This window comes from Diplotaxodon limnothrissa, linkage group LG13 (genome assembly GCF_057381915.1).
Source record: "Diplotaxodon limnothrissa isolate DT_005_m linkage group LG13, D_limnothrissa_male_GT1.1, whole genome shotgun sequence".
NCBI lineage: Eukaryota > Metazoa > Chordata > Actinopteri > Cichliformes > Cichlidae > Diplotaxodon > Diplotaxodon limnothrissa.
This window is the reverse complement of record NC_140608.1, coordinates 11047036-11066259: the sequence shown is the minus strand read 5'-3', so window position 1 is coordinate 11066259 and position 19224 is coordinate 11047036. Positions and strand designations below refer to the sequence as shown.

The window sequence follows — 19224 nt, the reverse complement described above, 5'->3', positions numbered from 1 at the left end:
GTGTGCATCTCCATTTGTATGAGTCATTCACTCGCCTCAGAGTGTCAGATTTCCTCAAACTTCTTTGCCTCACTATCTGAGCAGGATCTGTTGGGAGCTGTCTTAATATAGTCTGAAATCCAAGGAACATTACTCCATGCAGAAAAGAAATTGTGACAACCGGGGGAGACTGGAAATGTGTAGATAGTACAGTTTTTATGAATTCTTGTCTTAGTATTATTTAGCTGAGAAAATCTTCATATTTTATTGGACTTGGTCACCCAGCAGTGTTCTCGACTGCACTGGTTTATTCCTCTTGGCTTTTATGTGTGATTTTTATATTTAAAGCAACATTATCAAATTACTTCAGTGATCAAATTTGATTATTGATTTATCTTTAAAAACTTTCAGAGTCAAAAATAGAAATCTGAATTTCCTAGCGACCTCCTCGCCATGTGCTAGTCGTGTCCAGCTCTGGATGTTTTTTGGAAAGCAAACTTGATGCTTCTTATTAATAGCACAGCCGCTGGTCGGATCTCACCAGGTCTGAAGAATCTTGCATTCTCTCTGCAGCATGTAAGCACAGAGATACTGATTCCTGTCAGTGCCAGCTGTAGGTGGTTGAGCATCTCAAGAATGTCACAGATTGCACATCTTACCTTTCCTCCCAGAGAAAACACTCCCACATCCTGGGTTTCTGTCTCTCAGGAGGTACACCTGTCCATCAGATAGTTGATAGTGAACTCCTAAAATCCAAACCCTGTGTATCATCATTTGTAAAATGAAGTCTTGTTTTTTTCTTTCATGGTCACTATTTTAACTGACAAAGATCTAGCAGCACTAAAACACAGTTTGGAAATCATCCATATCTTCCCACAAAGTCATGGAGTGACATGGGAAAATATTTTAACAGAAAGAAGTGTTGGTTTACTAACAAGGGCTGACTAACCCAGTTTCTGTCATGGACACACCTGTTAGGTGGAAAGAGTCTAGTGATTTCTAAACATGCCAACAAATGTCCCTCTCTGTTAAGCAGGCTAGCAAAACCCTGCCAGCATAATAAAGAAACAGAATTGTCATGTCAATCTGACACATGTAAGTAATGAGTGTGTTTTGTGAAGGTTTTAATGCATTTCTCCTGAATGAGGTTTTCTTTTTTTAATTATTTTTGTAGAGGACATTTTGTACTTTGTTGTAAAGCTAGCATAATACCTGTCCACCTGCACCTTAGCAGAAGTGATACTAATGGGTTTTAAAAAGTAACTGCATTTTCTGCACACCACTCAACCCCATAACGTCAATGTTAATATCACCCTGAACGAGAGAGGAGATCACCATGGAGACAAATGTTCCAGTATAAACCTTTTATTCTTCAGGGGAAGATTTAAACAGTCTGTTATTTTTGAGTCTGTTGTTTTTTTTCTTCTGTGATTGGGTTGATCACGGCAGAGGCAGTTTTCTTCTTTTAGCGATTCCCATTTCCTCAGTAACCTTCTAGTCACTTACAAGTCAAATGAGTCATTTGTAATTTCCCAAAACCAACAAAATAAGTCGTATTGACGTGTTGACTTTATTACACTCTCGGATCAAGGCTTGCTTTTGTGTTGCCTGTCTCTGAAGCATTGTTCAGTGCCTCTCAGGGCTTCTGAGATTGATCAGTTTTAATGAATTTGCTATTTTTATGTTGAAGAGAATTAGAAATAAACACCCACACATCTTATTTTTAATTGCATTTTCTTCACTTGTTAAACAGTGAGGGTGATCTTTGTTTTTTTCCCCCCCCTCTCTTACTGCATTTGAGCATTGCTTGTCATGCATGACATTTTGGGCGCCTGTTTGCAATGTTAATGACAGTGAGTTCACTCAGGCGGTGTCTATAAAAAATTCATATCCCATGTGTAGAATGTCATACAAGACCAAGTGGTTGTGCAGCTGAACGTTTCTGTGGACACGGCAGACAAGGACAAATATTCCTGTAACAACACTCAACAGCTTACATATTTTTGTACATCTCTCCTGAGTTATGTGGAGCACCAATTGCTTTTAATTTCTAGTTTCTCGAGGAATATGAGGATATAAAGAAAAGCACTCTTTTCCAGTGAATAGTTTTGCTGTCTGGGTTTTTATTTTTATTCCTATTTATTTCTTTATTTAGCATTATGGTCTTATTTTTTTTTATTTCTGTTTATTTATAACAATATGGTCTTGATATTAACTTAGACACTTCAAATGAGAAATTATGGGCACAAAAAACAGATATTGGCAATACCAGAGCAAAGCTGCTGCCATCACTGCAGAGGTCTTACTACTGAAGTTAGTGGGGGATATTTTTTTCCGTAATTGGTGGTCCTGGTCTGACATCTTTTCAATTAAATGTCAGAAAACAATCTGAAGAGCTTTTAGAGATTGGATTTTGTTTTATCCCCTTAGTGAATTCACTCAGATGGTTTTGTAACCTCTAGGAGACACATTTTTGTTAGTAAGCCTCCCAAGAGATACACTGCTACTACAAGCTTTACCTCTCTCTAGTTCCAGGTTTTACCCAGTCCTCGAGGAGCAAAAGCTGTTCAGCCAAAGAAGGGAAGCTTCAAGAAGATTATTAAAAATCAGACTCAGTTTTAGGTCCACAGGGAGGGAACTAGAATAAGATAAGCTATAGAGATGATTAGTAATCAGCAACCGTGGTTAATGTTAATCAGAGGTTCATATTAAAGTCCAGGCTGGCATTAATGAATGCAAAGTGTGTTACCTTGGAGACTAAAAAGATGAATTTATGAATTTTTCTTAATATTATTTCCAATTAGATTACTAGATTTGAACCAATGAATAACAATGATTTTATTTAGGAGTATCTGATGAGAACCAAATTATGAGGAAAAGCTCTCAGTTCTTAAAATTGACAAGAACTATTATATTAGAACTATTATAGCAATTTTTTTTAAACATAAGCCACTGCAGTTCTGTTGCATAATAAAATAACAAAATATAACATTTATGAGTCGTGTTGCTAAGCAAGTACTTTTACTAGTCCTTTATGACCTGACTGCATTTTGTATCAGATTACCCTGAAGTACTCTGTTTTCATCATCTTTCTTTTCATTTGAATATGTAAAATGTGGGGTCCAGATAAGTGGATTGTTATTGCATTGATATTGTTCGTGCTCTTCTTTCTCCTTCCTCCAGGGTACTCCGGCCAGTTTGGTTCGCTACAGAGTGGATCTGAACAGATCGCCATACAGTGGGAGTATTTTTGATGTGGAAGCAGAAACGGGGAGAATTATCACTAAGGTCAACCTCAATGAAGAGCCCAGTGTCACCTTTAACGTGAGTGACAGCCATTATGTCAGCAGAGGTGGTGATGAGGTCCCTTTGCTTAAAGTGTCAGTGTCACTTAATGGTTGCAGAGATGAGGCAGAAAAAAAGATGTGCTGTTTAAGCTTTTAAAGGAGTTAAAGCTGAATTATGTTTGGGTGGGTGGTATGTGTTATTGTGACATCTGTATGAATGCCTGGACCCAAGGTTTCATTTTAACAGGATGACCACTGCTATTTACCTTACCTGTCAGTGCCTTAAATGTTGTGGTTGAGTAGTTTATAGCACATAAGACAACCGGTGTGCTAGTGGCAGTAAACGGTGTTTAGTTATGATTATCAGCTGAGTGATTGTGAGAAATATGATATAAGATACAGTGGCGGTGCTGAAAGCCTGATTATTACAGGACAGTATATAACTGGGGAAATAGCCAGTGATTGTAATTCATGACTGACATAATTCTGCTTTAATACTCTACTCAATAAAGTAGCACTTTATTTGGCTGATAAAAAAGCCATAAAATCTATTTAAAAAGATATTTATTGGCTTAAAAAATTCACAATAATTTGACACGTCGAGTTAGTAATGACGTGATATAACATGTAATCATGACGTGATTGCAGCAGTGGAACTGACAATTGATTATAATGGTATAATGATAAAATCATCATAGTCATAGTGCTGTCTTTTGTCTGTCTGACTTGTTTTAAAGTGATACAAGTTCCACTAAATTTTAGTGGGTTAGAAATGTGTGTAGTCTTTTTTTAAAATGATACTTTAAAATCAAATAACGTTTTGATTTTAACTAACTTGTCTCTGTGACAAATAATATAGAGTTTTCTAGATAAAACAAATCCCCTCCCAGGCATTTTACATAGAGCTATTTTTAACAATTTCCAGTGACTTTACATAGGCTTGTGGGTGTGAACACTTGAGCATGCGCTGCAGCATATTGTGCCCTAATCTGTCTTTTTTTTCTTTTACTTACACTCTTTTTTTTTCTTTTTTTTTTTTAAAAGAAACAACATTTTTATGTTCATTCTCTTTCAGCCCCACCCTCCCTTCCCCCCCTTCCCCGAGCTCCTTTCTCCACAGTCTATGAATGTAGATCAATACGTTCATTCTCACTCTCTGGGAGCTTTGCAGCCTGCTCGCCACAGCAGATTTGCCGTTGTGTCTTTATTAGGATGCCGAACATGTTTGCAAAAATGACTGGCAATCCCCAAAAAAGGAATTATTTGTGCAGAGAGCAGACGTTGAGGCTAAAAAAATGTATTAATTTAGTGCTTGCATTTGCATGTGTCTTTTGTTCACATGTTTTCTCTTGCTCCACTGCAGCTCTTTGTGATAGCCTATGACAATGGGGAGCCAGTGATGTCTAACAGCACTTTGGTGGAGATCACAGTCCTTCAGCCTTCTCGCATCCCAATCTTCACCCAGGAAGAGTACACGTAAGTCTCCTTGACACGGCTGTTGATGTAGCTGCCTCCAACCTGTAACTTCACACACCAAAGAGCAGTTTAGGCTGTAGTGCCAGACAGGGGCAATAGGTGTAAAACGCTGGAGAAAGTGGACAAGAACACCTGAAGACACATTTGTGTCTGTGGTCACATCACATTCATCTTCCCCAATATTCTGATCAATATTTAAGCAGTTGGTGATATGCACAAAGGGTTTGAGGTCACAATTTCATGAACATTTATAACTGTGTTAATGATGGCTTTACAATACATGACAATTTTATTTATATAGCACATTTAAAAAACCACAGGTATGCCAAAGTGCTTCACAGAACGAGTTAGAGCAATAATAAATACAAATACAAATAAAATATACTAACAGGCGGGTCACATAACTAACCAATAATACACCAGGCATAGTAGGCACAACCCGAAAGGCTGAAAGTTAAAACATTATAAATATTAATAAAGCGAAAAAGATAACTTACAGTACACCAAAAATGCGGGCTCTAGGAGGCGGGGAAAGCAAGGCTAAACAAATACGTTTTTAATCGAGATTTAAAAGATTGAATTGAATCAGACGCCCGAATAGCTAGAGGGAGGTTATTCCAGAGGTAGGGTGCGACAGCGGTGAATGCCTGGTCACCTCTGGTCTTGAGCCGAGATCTAGGTCGCACCAGGAGCATTTGGCCCGCTGATCTAAGCGCTCTCCCGGGGATATAAAAGCTGAGGAGATCCGTTTGCGTTATTGTTCTCATGTCATGAATATTCTGCAAAGAGGTATCATTTCTAATACGGCATCTCCCAGCTCCATGATGCTCTTCTCTGTGCTTGACTGATCACTGAGTTTTATGTATCAATATATATTAGAGCTGCAGGGTAGATGCTGCATATCATCGCTGCTGTAAATCACATTTGTGTCTGTCTGTGGGAGAAACAGGGCTTTCCTCTGAGTTTATTAAGAGTCTCTTTTGACAAGATCAACCACTTAGACTGTTAAACTTGCAGAGGAAGATGCAAGATGAGAAGACATAATCTACAGTGGCCTAAGATGACTAGTGGATTCGCATACAATATACCCTCTATAGACATGCTCATCTACAAGGTTGGGTGGGCTGATAATACTCTGACTCAGAAGGAGGCCAAGAAGTCATACATAATTGAATTATATAAATGTAATTAGAATTAAACTATAATTCAAAATAAACATGGATTATTAACCTGCCAGCTGACACTGCTGAGAAAAGTATTCTTTGATGAGGGCAAACTAGTGTTAACGGTTGTTTTTTTTGTTTTTTTTTATTTATTTATTTTTTTGCCGCTGTAGGTCAAGTTCTGCAGCATTCAGACTGTGAAGCGTTAAGGTCTGATGGCATAGTTACCTGGCACATTGCGGTCATTAGGAGCTTAAAGTAAAGCTTGTTTTAAGTGGATTGATTTACTAGCTTCTATGTCAGTTAGACTAGGGAGTGTTGGCAAGACTGTCTTCTGCAACAGAGTTCGGTAGGCCTTTATGCATAAGACAGGGAAAAGTAAGTCCTCACCAACCTGTCAACGCAGCACTTTAGGTTTTATTTCATTGTTTGTGCCTGGCTTTGTCTTTCAGCCTATCTCACCTTTGGTAATTTGTACCTGGTAGAGTGTGTGTATATGTGCATTCCTCATATGGTTCAGTGTGTGCACACCAAATAAATAATTCCCTGATGGTTTATAATCCAGCACTTTGTGTGTGTGCTCACGTTCCTCCGTTGCTCAGCTTTATTCAATGATTGATACACAGGCACAGCAACATAGCTGTTAAAAGGCTATTGATTAATGCTTTGAATAAGTGGTATGTCTGAAGCACACTCAGAAGGTTGAGACCACAGGCATAGACCTCTGTAGGGTTTCACATTAACAATGCTAACCAAACGCAGTGGAAGGCCTGCTGTAAATTATGAGCCGTGAAAGCATTAGCCAGGTGCTTGAGCCTCTCCTGCTGGACAAGGTTCTCTCCAGTGAAGAGTATCCAATCTGCTCACTCGCAATGATCTGTCTCCTCATTCCCAGTCACTCTGTCTCTCCACATTGTCCTCCCCCCCCAAGGAACCTTCTGAACACAAATCACTTTCTAAATGTCCACTGAAGATCTCGTCTGTCTCTGTGAAGGCAGTTAGTTATAGCAGCAATCAGGTGAGCTATGCCTACAGCACCAAAGCACACAATTAAAACAACTCTGCAGGGATTTGGCTGACTTAATGATTTTTTTCTACTGCTTTATGGTTGGTCTCCTCCATCTGTCAGAGGGAAATGAGAAGCTCCCAGTCAATGCTGGATAAAATAAATGGCTTATGCCGTAGTTGCTGCTTTAGCGGCATGTTACCACTTGCTTTTCAGAAGAGTTTAGATAAACATCTTGTTGTTTTTGTCTGTCTGAAATGTAGATAAAAGCATTATCTCAATATTTACTTAAACCTATATCTACTATGAAGCCATTTTCTCGACGCAGTACGCAGTTTAGTGTTTTCTTATTGAAATATGTAAGACTATCCCCGAAGGTCTTGCTGGATGCTGAGTGGGAACATGTGCTGCTCTATAACTTGTGTGTACCTTTCAGCACTGATCATGCCTTTCCAGATGTGCAAGCTGCCAATTCCATAAGCACTGGTCCACCCACATAGAGTTGTGGGCTTTTGATCTGAGAGCTAATAACAAGCCACATGGTTCCTTCGGCATCAGTGTTTTAAAAAAAAAAAAAAAAAAGTTGTGATTCGTTTGACCAGAGACCAGTTTCCATTTTGCCTCACTCCCATTTAAATGAGCTTTGGCCCAGAGAGGATGATGTTTCTGGACCATGTTTACACATGGCTTCTTCTTTTCATGAGAGAGCTTTAACCTGTAACTGGGAATAGCATGATAAATGGAGTTCACAAATAAGAATTTGTGGACGTTTTCCTGATCCCATGCAGTGATTTCTGTGACAAAATTGTACGTTTTCAATGATTTGTTTTCATTTTAAATGATCATATTATGCCCTGTAGATGATGAGATATTCTAGTTTTCACAATGTCATGTTGAGAAACATTATTCTCCACAATTTGTGTATGAAGTTCTTTGCAGATGATGAACCTCTGTCCATCTTCATATTAGAGAAACTCTGCCTCTTTAGGATGTTCTTTTTCTACCCAGTCATGTTACTGATCTTGTGCTAATTAACCTGTTTGGTTCAAAAATGTTCCTCCACCTGTTTTCATTAGTACAACTGACTTTTTCAGGCTTTTTTTTTGCTCCTTTTTGAGACATATTGCTTGCCATCAATTTAAAAATGAGTCAATATTTTTCATAAAATAGTAAAACGTGTCAAATGGCTATTTTTAAAATATGGTTTTTATAAGATTTTGACATTCTACACAGAATCTCAAAGTTATTGGAACTGAGATTGTATATTAAACTTTATCTTTTTCCCTTCTCATCCTCACTTTCTCTTCTCAATCACACACAGCAGATTTTCTCTTCTTTTTGCCTTCTGAACTGTCAGACATCAGTTCCTTGCTGACTTGTTGATTCAGCAACTGGAATGATGTAATTACTATGCTTTAGTTTTTCAAGGCAACAGGATGAGTATTTGACACTGTTTAAATATATTATATGCTTGAACTAATTCTCTATTCATTTAAGGCTTTCCAGTGTGTTTTTATGTGAAAGATTGTGAAGAGATTAATTATATCAATGTGAATGAGCAGACAATGATTTTGCTCAGGTTTTTTGGGTGATAAAGATTTTTCTGGAGCTCTATCATTAAATCAGAGTGAATGGCTCCTTTAAATGGAACTCACGCACACAACCCTTTAGGGAAGTCTTTAGCACTGGGCACATGGGAAGCAACTGAATATTTACTGAATATATTTTTTCTCTCTCTGTGTGTGTGACTAGAGAGGAGGGCTAAGCTGCTATCTAACATGGACCCACTATGTGAATCCTCCTTCTTGTACTGAGGCTACATCTCTGGCCCTATGTTACAAACCTGTGATCTGAGCAGTTTCCCGTGCTGCTTATCTCCCCCACGGCACTTCACCTTCTAAATCTACTCTAGATCACATGAGACTTTTGCCTCACTGCTTCTGAGTATGTCATTTTGCTCTCCTCCACTTCATCCTCCTCCCTCCCCCCTACCTTGCCGAGCTCGCACATCCCCCGAATTTTTCTTCTCAGCTTATATCTCTGTCCGTTTCTTTCTCACTTTCTCTTCCCTTTGCGTCTCTCCTCATTTTATAGTTCTTCATTTTCTCCTCAGCAAAGGGATGTATTTCTGTAAATGTCAGCTGTCACTTTGGTGTAAGTTATGTGCTCATTATAACTAAATGCTCATTGCATATATGTTGCATTACTAAACATGTAATGCTATTTGTTTCCAGGTGTTATTTTAAGCACATGTCTCTGGAAATAATTGTGTTTTTCTAGCAAATATTCAGTTTTATACAGAGTATTTTCCTTCTACTTTGTGTTGTATCAGAAAAATAACTATCATAAATGATATACATTTCATTCTACCTGCACACTTTCCAGGAGATTGCAATAGTTGGCCTTTTTTACTAAATGGAAAGAATATCATGTGGCCGTTATGCAATACCTGTCAATAAATAGTTTAGTAATCTTGGTGAGAGCACTACAGCACATCATCAAGCAATGCTCTTATTTTTAATGCTAGCACAATGAAGAGTGTCAACATTATCACAATAAACAACATAGTGTCACTGCTTGTGCTTGCACCCACATTCCCACCTCAAGTAATTAAACCATTACACAAAGTGGCAGTATGCTAAATTTACATGTGTGCATATCCTTTATTTGCATAATGTAAATGAACGTGAAAAACACTTTTAAACACTCAACCTTATATAAAGTTACTGTTGTTGTACTTTTCCTTTTATAGTTGATTTTCAAAAAGTTTCAGTCCAGTACCTGAATATTTTCAGGGAATTTTTGTTATTTAAGCTACTAAACACTGACCTGTGAATCATTCAAGCTGACTAAAGGCACCAAAGTTAAGGGCTGACCCAGGGAATGTAGGAAAAGAAATTTTAGGCACATTGTCACCAGCAGCTTGTCACAAAACCACACAATATGCTCCTATTTCTCTAGTTGAACCCGTGAAAATGGCAAAGACTACCTAGTTTGGCAGGAATTAAATAGTTCTTTATGCCTGTCAAACTGGCATAAAATGCTATACTAGGTATTTCCCAAATACCAAGTACCTATACTAGGTGACTGTCAAAGAGCTGTTAGCTGACAACTTGGCATATCTCAGCATGCTGTGCGTTGTAGAGGACAAGAAGCAGCATTAGGCCTAAAAGGAACTAACAACAGCAGATGAACGCCGTGTCTTTAAGAAATAAAGGGAAACATTGATTGTTACTGTACTACTGGACCTGAGACACCTGAGACTGGTCCTTCGGTTGATCCATCTACTGTCAAGGAAACAAAACAGGGTGCCAAATAACATAAGCCCTTAGAGAGATAGTCAGAGGCAGCAGTTCTTATGCAGTGATGAATCTAAATTTGTAATTTCTAGTTCAAAGTGTCATCAGCATACACACAGGAGTTCAGGAGAGAGATACAACAGTGAATGTCTACAGCTGTCTGTAAAACATAGTGGAAGCTCTGTTGTTAACTGGGGCTGAATTTATGCCAGTAATGTGTAGGGATGGGTATCGTTTAGGTTTTATCCGATACCAGTACCAAACTGATACTTTTGAAATGGTGCCAGTGCTTAAACGGTGCTCAAACCGGTGCTTAAAGAATGGAGAACACAAAATTGGTCCAAAAACCTCTAATGTTCAGCTGTTTTTTTTGTAAAAAGATATCAATGTTAGCCTTTTCTGCAGCTATAGGGCATATATGGTATCACTCTTGGATGGAAGCAGTGCTTAAACAATGGAAAAAACGCAAACTGTGTCCTAAAACCTCTCATGTTTAACTGTTTTCCACTTTTTCTTTGGTCATTTTAGCCTTTTTGGCCAGGGTGAAGGGAGTATCTGCCATCAAACAAGAAGACAGCTGCATGTAGCTATGATGGTGTTTGCTAGTTCACCTTACATGCATTAATGTAATAACGCGGTTAACCTACTCAACGTAAATTACACACGAACAACATTAAGCTACTCACGCAGAGAAGAACGGCTGCTGCTGCCATCATCATCCGTCATCATTTCTGGCAGGGCTACGGGCCAGGACTCTACTCTTCGGGTTTTTGGGGGATGTTGCTAACTCCAGGTCCGATAACAGGCACCACACCCGCAGTACATGTGCTCGGTGTGAGGTCTCGCAGCAAGCTATCAAATACGGCGCATTTCTCGGCTTTTAAAAAAACGCTATGCGTCGCCAAGTGTTTCATCAGATTCGAGGTGTTACCTCCAGTATCAGCTTAACTTAAACTCCCGGAGAGCAGCCATTTGGCTTTTCTACCTTTAAAACCCGGAGAGCAGCCAAATGGCTGGTAGGCTTTTAGCTAAGCTTTAGCTTCAGCCAAGTGGAAGCTAAATTGGCTAGTCATTCATATGTATATTAGGTTGTTACCTGGGAATTCTGGAGGGAGGGGAGTGGGGGTGTGTGATTGAGGGGGTGGGGGAGCTGCTAAAAGCTGTGAACTTCCTTTTGTGTTTCATCTTGATGCATTCTCAATCATCCAGGGAAATAAATCTCCAAAAGTCACCAACTTGGAGTGTTTCAGTTTGCCATCTTAGGGAGAAATCAACACACATGGGTGTATGTCCTTTGTTGCTGAGATTTATTGATAAAAACAGTACAAAAAACCAACCATTTGTACACATATTTACAAATGGCCTGCTGAGTGGTGCATGGAGCATGTTCATTGGTTCATGGACCTCCCTGAACTAATGGCATTTATTGCAATTGTCATCTTGCGGGTGGTTAACAGGGTTCCATCTCTAAATGACTGCTGGTCAGCAAACCTGGGAAACCCACAGATAATTGGAACTATGGCACGAAACCGCTTCCAAGACATCATGCAACACCTACGCTTTGATGACAAGTCCACCCACAGTGATCGAGCAAAGACTGATAAGTTCGCTGCAATTTCCAGTGTGTGGGGATCATTTGTCACCAACTGCATCACGTGCTACAACCCTGGTCTACATATGACCGTTGATGAACAGCTTTTCCCATCAAAGACTCGGTGCTGTTTCCTGCAGTATATTGCAAGTAAACCTGACAAGTTTGGGATCAAGTTTTGGGTGGCTTGCGACCTAAAATCCAAGTACATTTGCAATGTCTTCCCATATCTTGGCAAGGACCCCAATCGTCCCACTGGGGAGAGACTTTCTGAAAATGTAGTAATGAGGCTGATGGAACCATTCCTAGACAAGGGCAGAAATGTTACCACGGACAATTTTTTCACATCGCTTTCACTTGCGCAAAAACTTCTTAGATGGAAAACCACCATCCTCGGCACAGTCAACAAGATTCGCAGGGAAATTCCTCAATCCACTCAAACCCCCACTCCCCTCCCTCCAGAATTCCCAGGTAACAACCTAATATACATATGAATGACTAGCCAATTTAGCTTCCACTTGGCTGAAGCTAAAGCTTAGCTAAAAGCCTACCAGCCATTTGGCTGCTCTCCGGGTTTTAAAGGTAGAAAGGTAGAAGCCTGGGGGTGCTACTGTTAAAGCACTTGTTGCAGGCTGCTGAGTTTGCGTATTTTGCTATGAAGTACAGCCAGACTTTCGACCGCTTCGCCTTGGGCATTTTTAATCTGTAGCTCTGCTCTAAAAGAACCTGGGCCCGCCTACTATCCTCGGAAACGTAAAATGATTGGCTAGAATCTAGCTGAGATGTGATACGTATCACATGTGATACGTATCACATCTCAGGAAAAAAAAGCACCGAAATAAAGCACCGAAATGTGCGCTGCTTTTTGGTCTGGTTACTACCATTTATGTCAGAACCGGTGCCATCATGGCACCGGATACCAGTACCCATCCCTAGTAATGTGGGGGGTCTTGTCAAAATTGCTGGAATTTTGAATGCAGAAAACTATCTTTAGCGTTGAATCCACCGTATCATACAATCTGGAAAACCTCTGATTGGCAACGGCTTCATTTTTCACAATGACAATGATTTGAAACACACTGCCCATGTAGTAAAAGCATACCTGGATAGAAAAACACATAATGGAACACTATCAGTCATGGATTGCCTCCCGTCAGACCATGGACCTCAAGATTATTGAACCAGTCTTGAGAGAGAACAGAATAAAACGCCTCCAGCATCCAAAGAAGAGCTTTGAATGTGTTTTTCAAGAAACCCGGAGAACTATTTCTGAAGACTTATCTAAGAAATAAAAAGAAAGCCCACCTAAGAGAATTCAGGGTGTGTCGAACAATGATGGTGTTCATACCAAATATTGACTTTCAAGCTCATTAGTTCTTCAAACCCTGTCTTTCTTTTATATACAGTATTCTCATGTATGTTTGAACAGATTTCAATAATTCACTACACCTATTTTCCATTTTTCTAGCAAAATATAAAGAATTTAGCTATGGCTCAAGGCTTAAGCACAGTCCTTTACAAACAACTTTGTACAGCTTTGAAACATAACTTTTCCCTGTTTCTTCATTAGACGTTGTTACTCTGGTCCTTAATGTGAATGTCAGTGGTAATAAGATAAGATAAGATAACCTTTATTAGTCCCACACGTGGGAAATTTGTTTTGTCACAGCAGGAAGTGGACAGTGCAAAAGTTATGACGCAAAAATTAGAATACAATAAGAATAAATACAGTACACAGCTGTACAGAATAGAATAAAATAATATACTATATACAGTAGAATAAAATAGAATAAAAATATACAATAAGATAAAAATAGAATACGAATGCTATATACAACTGAGTAAAAATACAACGATGCCAGAAAAGATTATTGCACTTAGTGTTATTGCACATGTGTGGATGTGTGTGTTTGTTCAGTTAAAGTCTTTGTTGTGGAGTCTGACAGCAGTGGGGAGGAAAGACCTGCGAAATCTCTCCGTCCCACACCGTGGGTGCCGCAGTCTCCCACTGAAGGAGCTGCTCAGTGCTGTCACAGTCTGCTGCATGGGGTGGGAGACGTTGTCCAACAGGGATGACAGCTTAGCCGCCATTCTCCTGTCACTCACCACCTCCACTGGGTCCAGAGGGCATCCTAGAACAGAGCTGGCCCTTCGGATCACCCTGTTCAGTCTCTTCCTGTCCCCAGCAGAGATGCTGCCGCCCCAGCAGACCACACCATAAAAGATAGCAGAAGCCACCACAGAGTCATAGAAGGTCTTCAGGAGTGGGCCCTCCACTCCAAACGACCTGAGTCTCCGCAGCAGGTACAGCCTGCTCTGCCCTTTCCTGTAGAGGGCGTCTGAGTTATGAGTCCAGTCCAGTCTGTTGTTCAGATGAACACCAAGGTACCTGTAGCTGTCCACAGCCTCAATGTCCATACCCTGGATGTTCAGTGGTTGCAGTGGAGAATGCTTGTGCCTGCGGAAGTCTACCACCAGCTCCTTGGTTTTACTGGCGTTGATCTGGAGGTAGTTCAGCTGGCACCAGTCCACAAAGTCTTGAGTCAGTCCTCTGTACTCCTTGTCGTCCCCATCAGTGATGAGGCCGACTATTGCAGAGTCATCAGAGAACTTCTGCAGGAAGCACTGGGTGGAATTGTGGGAGAAGTCTGCAGTGTAGATGGTGAAGAGGAACGGAGCCAGAACCGTTCCCTGTGGGGCCCCCGTACTGCAGACGACCCTGTCCGACACACAGCCCTGAGTCCTCACATACTGTGGTCGGTCGGTGAGGTAGTCCAAAATCCAGGTAGTGAGGTGATGGTCCACTCCAGAGTTCTCCAGCTTGTCCTTCAGAACCGAGGGAAGAATAGTGTTGAAGGCACTGGAGAAATCAAAGAACATGATTCTCACAGTGCTTCCAGCGGTCTCCAGGTGAGCGAGGGAACGATGTAGGAGGTGAATGACGGCATCATCCGCGCCAATGCCAGGCTGGTAGGCAAACTGAAGTGGGTCCAGTGATGAGCTTGTTAGGCGCCGAAGCTGAGCCAGGACCAACCGCTCCAGGGTCTTCATCAGGTGGGATGTCAGAGCCACCGGCCTGTAGCTGTTGAGGTCCTTGGGGCGTGAAGTCTTTGGCACTGGTACAACACAGGAGGTTTTCCAGAGCTGTGGGACTCTTCCCAACCTCAGGCTCAGGTTGAAGAGGTGCTCCATCACCCCACACAGTTGGTCCGCGCAGGACCTGACGACCCTCGAGCTGATGCCATCTGGGCCCGCTGCCTTCTTGCCATTAATCCTCCTCAGTTCCCTCCTAACCTGGGTGGTTGAGAGAGACATAGTTTATAGTTTATAGCGTGTAATACTGTAGTATTTTAGTCTGCAGTTTTGTTATATTTATAGACCACAGCACTGCATAAATTCCCTATAGATGCCCTCTGACCACAGTGACTGATTTAATGTTCTCAGTAATCTGATTCATAAATGGCTACACTATGCCTCAACTTGCAAGATACCCTGTAGTTTGAAATACCAGTCATGCTGGACTCCACAGCCATTTGCTACTAATCAAAAAACACTGAGTTAGCCTATATAAGGATGTACTCCACAAAACTATTACTGCTCATTTTAGATAACTAAACAGGAAGATGCTACTCAACTACATATCCTCCATCAACTGTTCCTGACATCAGGTGGAAAACTGCTTTTATCATTTTTAGACAGAACCAATCCAAATCACATTTTCATTTCAGACAAGGTTGTAATTCTTAAATAATTAGTCAGATGACAGGCTTTCATAGCATACATCACTTTTATTGGCAGCCTTCTTGGGACTGTTGTTTTGCCAGACATTTATACAAGTGATAGAGGTGTTCACAGCCTACTCAGCTATCGTTATTGCCAAGCATTTAAAGGGTTAGCTGTAAACCGTACAGCATGCTCACCCACACAACCGCCACTATGCCTCTCTGAAAACCTACATTTAAAGAAGGGGAAAAAGCCCTCTCTTTTTCCATCTATCTGTCATGCTTTTCTGCTATCCTTTCTTCCTCCTCCTGAATCACAGCTGTAAGTTGGGGAGCTCTTTCATGCTGCTGAAGGGCATGATTGATTTTTAGCCACAAGTTTGAGTCTGGTGCCCTGAGCCTTAAACATCTAAACACTAGAAACACACTGACCTTTCACTTGTCTCTGCTAAACAGGCAGGCATCACTTGGCTGTCTAACAGACACGTCTCATTCACCACACAAATCCCAAATATCACATAAAGGTCCATGCTGAGAGCTGGGAAAGACAGCAGTATGATAACTATTATAGGCTCACACTAACTTTCCAAATAAGACTCAATAACAATATAGAGCAATTATGTGTAGAAACGTTGTTTGCGTTTGATAGATGAAGTTTTCAGTCGGCCATGTGCAGCCCAATGATAAATCAAGTCAAGTGGCTTTATTGTCATTTCAATCGCGTGAAGTGGTACAGTACACAGTGAAGCAAGACAATGTTCCTAAAATGGTGCTACAGTACATATAACATATAACAGTCAATCAACACAGGACTACATAAAGTGCAAGTGTGCAAAAATTGCAAAAAACAAAGTGCAACACCAGACAGAACAGAACAATACAGACACAACAGTGCAATAGAAAAGTGCAACAATGACAGTGAGTTGTGCAAAAAGTAACTTGATGTATGAAGGTATGCATGTGTGTCTGTGTATGAGATTGTGTAGATAAGTGCTTGAGGCAGTGATGTGTATGAAGGTGTGTGTGTGTGTCTCAGTCCAGTCACTGAGTGTTCAGGAGTCTGACGGCTTGGGGGAAGAAAGTGTTTTGCAGTTTGGCAGAACATGAACTATAATAGTCTCTTAGTTTATGCCATGACTCACATATCAAATATGAACAGAATTCATATTTAATATCATATCTGACTTTAGTTTTGAGCTCCCCCCATGTATCACAATATTTTAGGACATGCTAATTCAGTATAAAGAAATAAGAACTCACATTGTTCTTCTTTATATCTTCATTGCTATATAAAGTATTTCTGAAAAAGACATCTGTGTCCTTCTTGCTTGAGTGAATTTGGGCTCACAAGATTCCCATAATGCTTCCAACCAATACGAACTCAGTTCAGTTTTTACAGTTTTTTAGGCAAGTAAATCCCAGCTGGCTGTCTCCTTTTCAATACCACATCATGTCATGGTGTCCAGTATTAAAGCAAAGTATTTTTATCTTCTCATGTGCCGACTTCAGACATGTGACTGGACCCTCACACACAACATTAAAAAGGGGTCTTTATAGTTTGTGCTGACCAGCCCAACAGAGTTTGTATGCTGCCTTTTCTCTATTCTGCTAGGTAGAGTAGTACTAATCTCTTTCTGTGAGTAAAACCTCCAGGTGTTGATGTAGTAGAGTGGCTAATTTGAGTGTAAAACATGCAGAAGGGCAGCAGTGCCCTCATGGCACCTTGTGGTATCACATTGCAAGCCTCAAAAAGCTGGCCTTAGTTTGGACAACACAGTCATCCGCCAGCATCCAAACATTGCTTGCTCCTCTTGTATGCGAAATAACCCGGTGGATGATATGTGAAGTGATGTCCTGTGGGCTGACATGGCTAACCTGGCAAACAGCGTCTGGCTGCACAGTAAATGTTAATTTGCCAGCTTTGCCAGTGTTTTTCGTATTTTCATATTTTTCATATTAAAGCCGCTTTTCTTTCTTGTGGAACGAAGAAAAAAAGGCTGCTGTGAATACAAATGAAATTCTTCGTCTGGTGGATAAGTCCCTCGTAGTACAGCACAGGGAGGAGCATGATCAGAAAAAGCTGTAAACATTGTTCTCTCATTTTATAGAACAGGATGCTATAATTTGAAAACACATAGTTAAGCATCACTTCATGCCAGGAGTGTCAGATTTCTAAGAAGTTTATTAGTTGTTTGTTAGATTCTCTTTTTTCCAAGAACCTATTGGTAACTGTGAGTCACACGTTCATAAACATTGCTTGTTAATATCTGCCTGCATTACATTTGGTATACAGCTGAGAGAGACTTTGCTGGCGTGGGTAATGGATTTTTCAATTGTACACAAACTTAGGAATATGGGGAAGCCTTGATCGTTTCAAGAAAAACATGTCTTTTTGAACTGCTCTACATTAATGATAATATTGTATTTGAAAGCTTGCAAGTATGTCACATTGCCTGTGCAGTGCTGGCAACCTCGAGGGAGATATTTGCACTCGAGCCATAAATTGAAAAGTGCCAAATTACACTTTTAGATGAACATGTAATGTAACAATATTGTCTCAAAAATGGTGAAATAGCTTGAACTATAGTGATTGCTAAATAAGATGTATAATTAAAACAAAAACATAATATGTTGCCACAGTATAGAAGTTGAACAATACTTGGCAAAAGGTTATTGCACTTCAGCTGTTAAGAGTTTAAACTAGAGTGCTGTACATTAACAGAGGCACTTTATTTTATTCAGATGCAATTTGCAGAAGGACGTGACCCAGACATTTTCTCACATTACAACTGTGTTGGCCTCGTCTTTCTCAAAAAAATGAAGAAAGTGTTTTCTTGTCAAAACTGATTGTTATTGTAAAATTAATTGTTAATAACACAGATTGCAGCAACATCATTAGATGGTTACAATCTACTTTTACCATCATAATATAAAGATGGCATGATTGTACATTTAAAGTGGCAATCAGTATGTTCTTTGTTCTTCTGTTTGCTTACTTGTAAAGTAGCCTATACAACTCCAAAGGCAGTCATTTCCAGCAGACAGCTTACACAATAAGGTTTTTTTTTCTTTCTGGAATCTACACTTCACCCTCTAAGCAGTCAGAACTTGCTTTATGTTACTTTAAGTGAGTGTTTTCTTTTATTAGCTCAATCAATTCACATTTATGAAAGGGTCGCCACAATAAATAGTGCAAGAAGAAGAAAGGAATGATTAGGAGCATGAGATACAGCAATGATCTTACAGCAGGTGCTAAAAATGATCAGGCTGTTGCATTTCACCACTCTAGTCTTGATGTAAATGTGCACTTCCATTTTCATAAGCATAGCTGTAATATCTGCTGTCTTTACCACCTGCTATTTTTTAAACTTCTAAAGGTTTTTAGCTATAAGGTATTTCCATTTGTCTCTAATGCTATCTGATGCTATCTGGTTATAGTAATATCTATTATCTGCCTTCAGATTCGAGCTGCCACAGTATGTCTGAATCATTGCACAGTGTTGTTTCTCGGTTGAAATAATGCCTTTGACTCTCTGGTTAATCTAATAATATATTGGGGGGGGGGGGGTTCTAGCTCTATATTGCTTGAAAATAGGCTCTCGCTTACACATATAAGTTTCCGCACTCCTACTTTGCTCAAAGCAAACTCATGCATCATATTTTGTGATTTCCATTTTCTGTATATGTAACAGCAGAAGGCA

The 19224-nt window shown here is 40.1% G+C and overlaps 1 protein-coding gene across 2 annotated transcripts in view; it reads left to right on the top strand.

The window, feature by feature from the left end:
* Window positions 1–19224, top strand: part of LOC146619882 (protocadherin-15-like) — a 222817-nt gene that overhangs the window by 163154 nt on the left and 40439 nt on the right. For both annotated transcript variants that reach the window (XM_085369792.1, XM_085369793.1), the window contains exons 22-23: window positions 3163–3303; window positions 4630–4742. In XM_085369792.1, the coding sequence (XP_085225918.1) occupies window positions 3163–3303; window positions 4630–4742 (254 nt within the window). The remainder of the gene's footprint in view (window positions 1–3162; window positions 3304–4629; window positions 4743–19224) is intronic.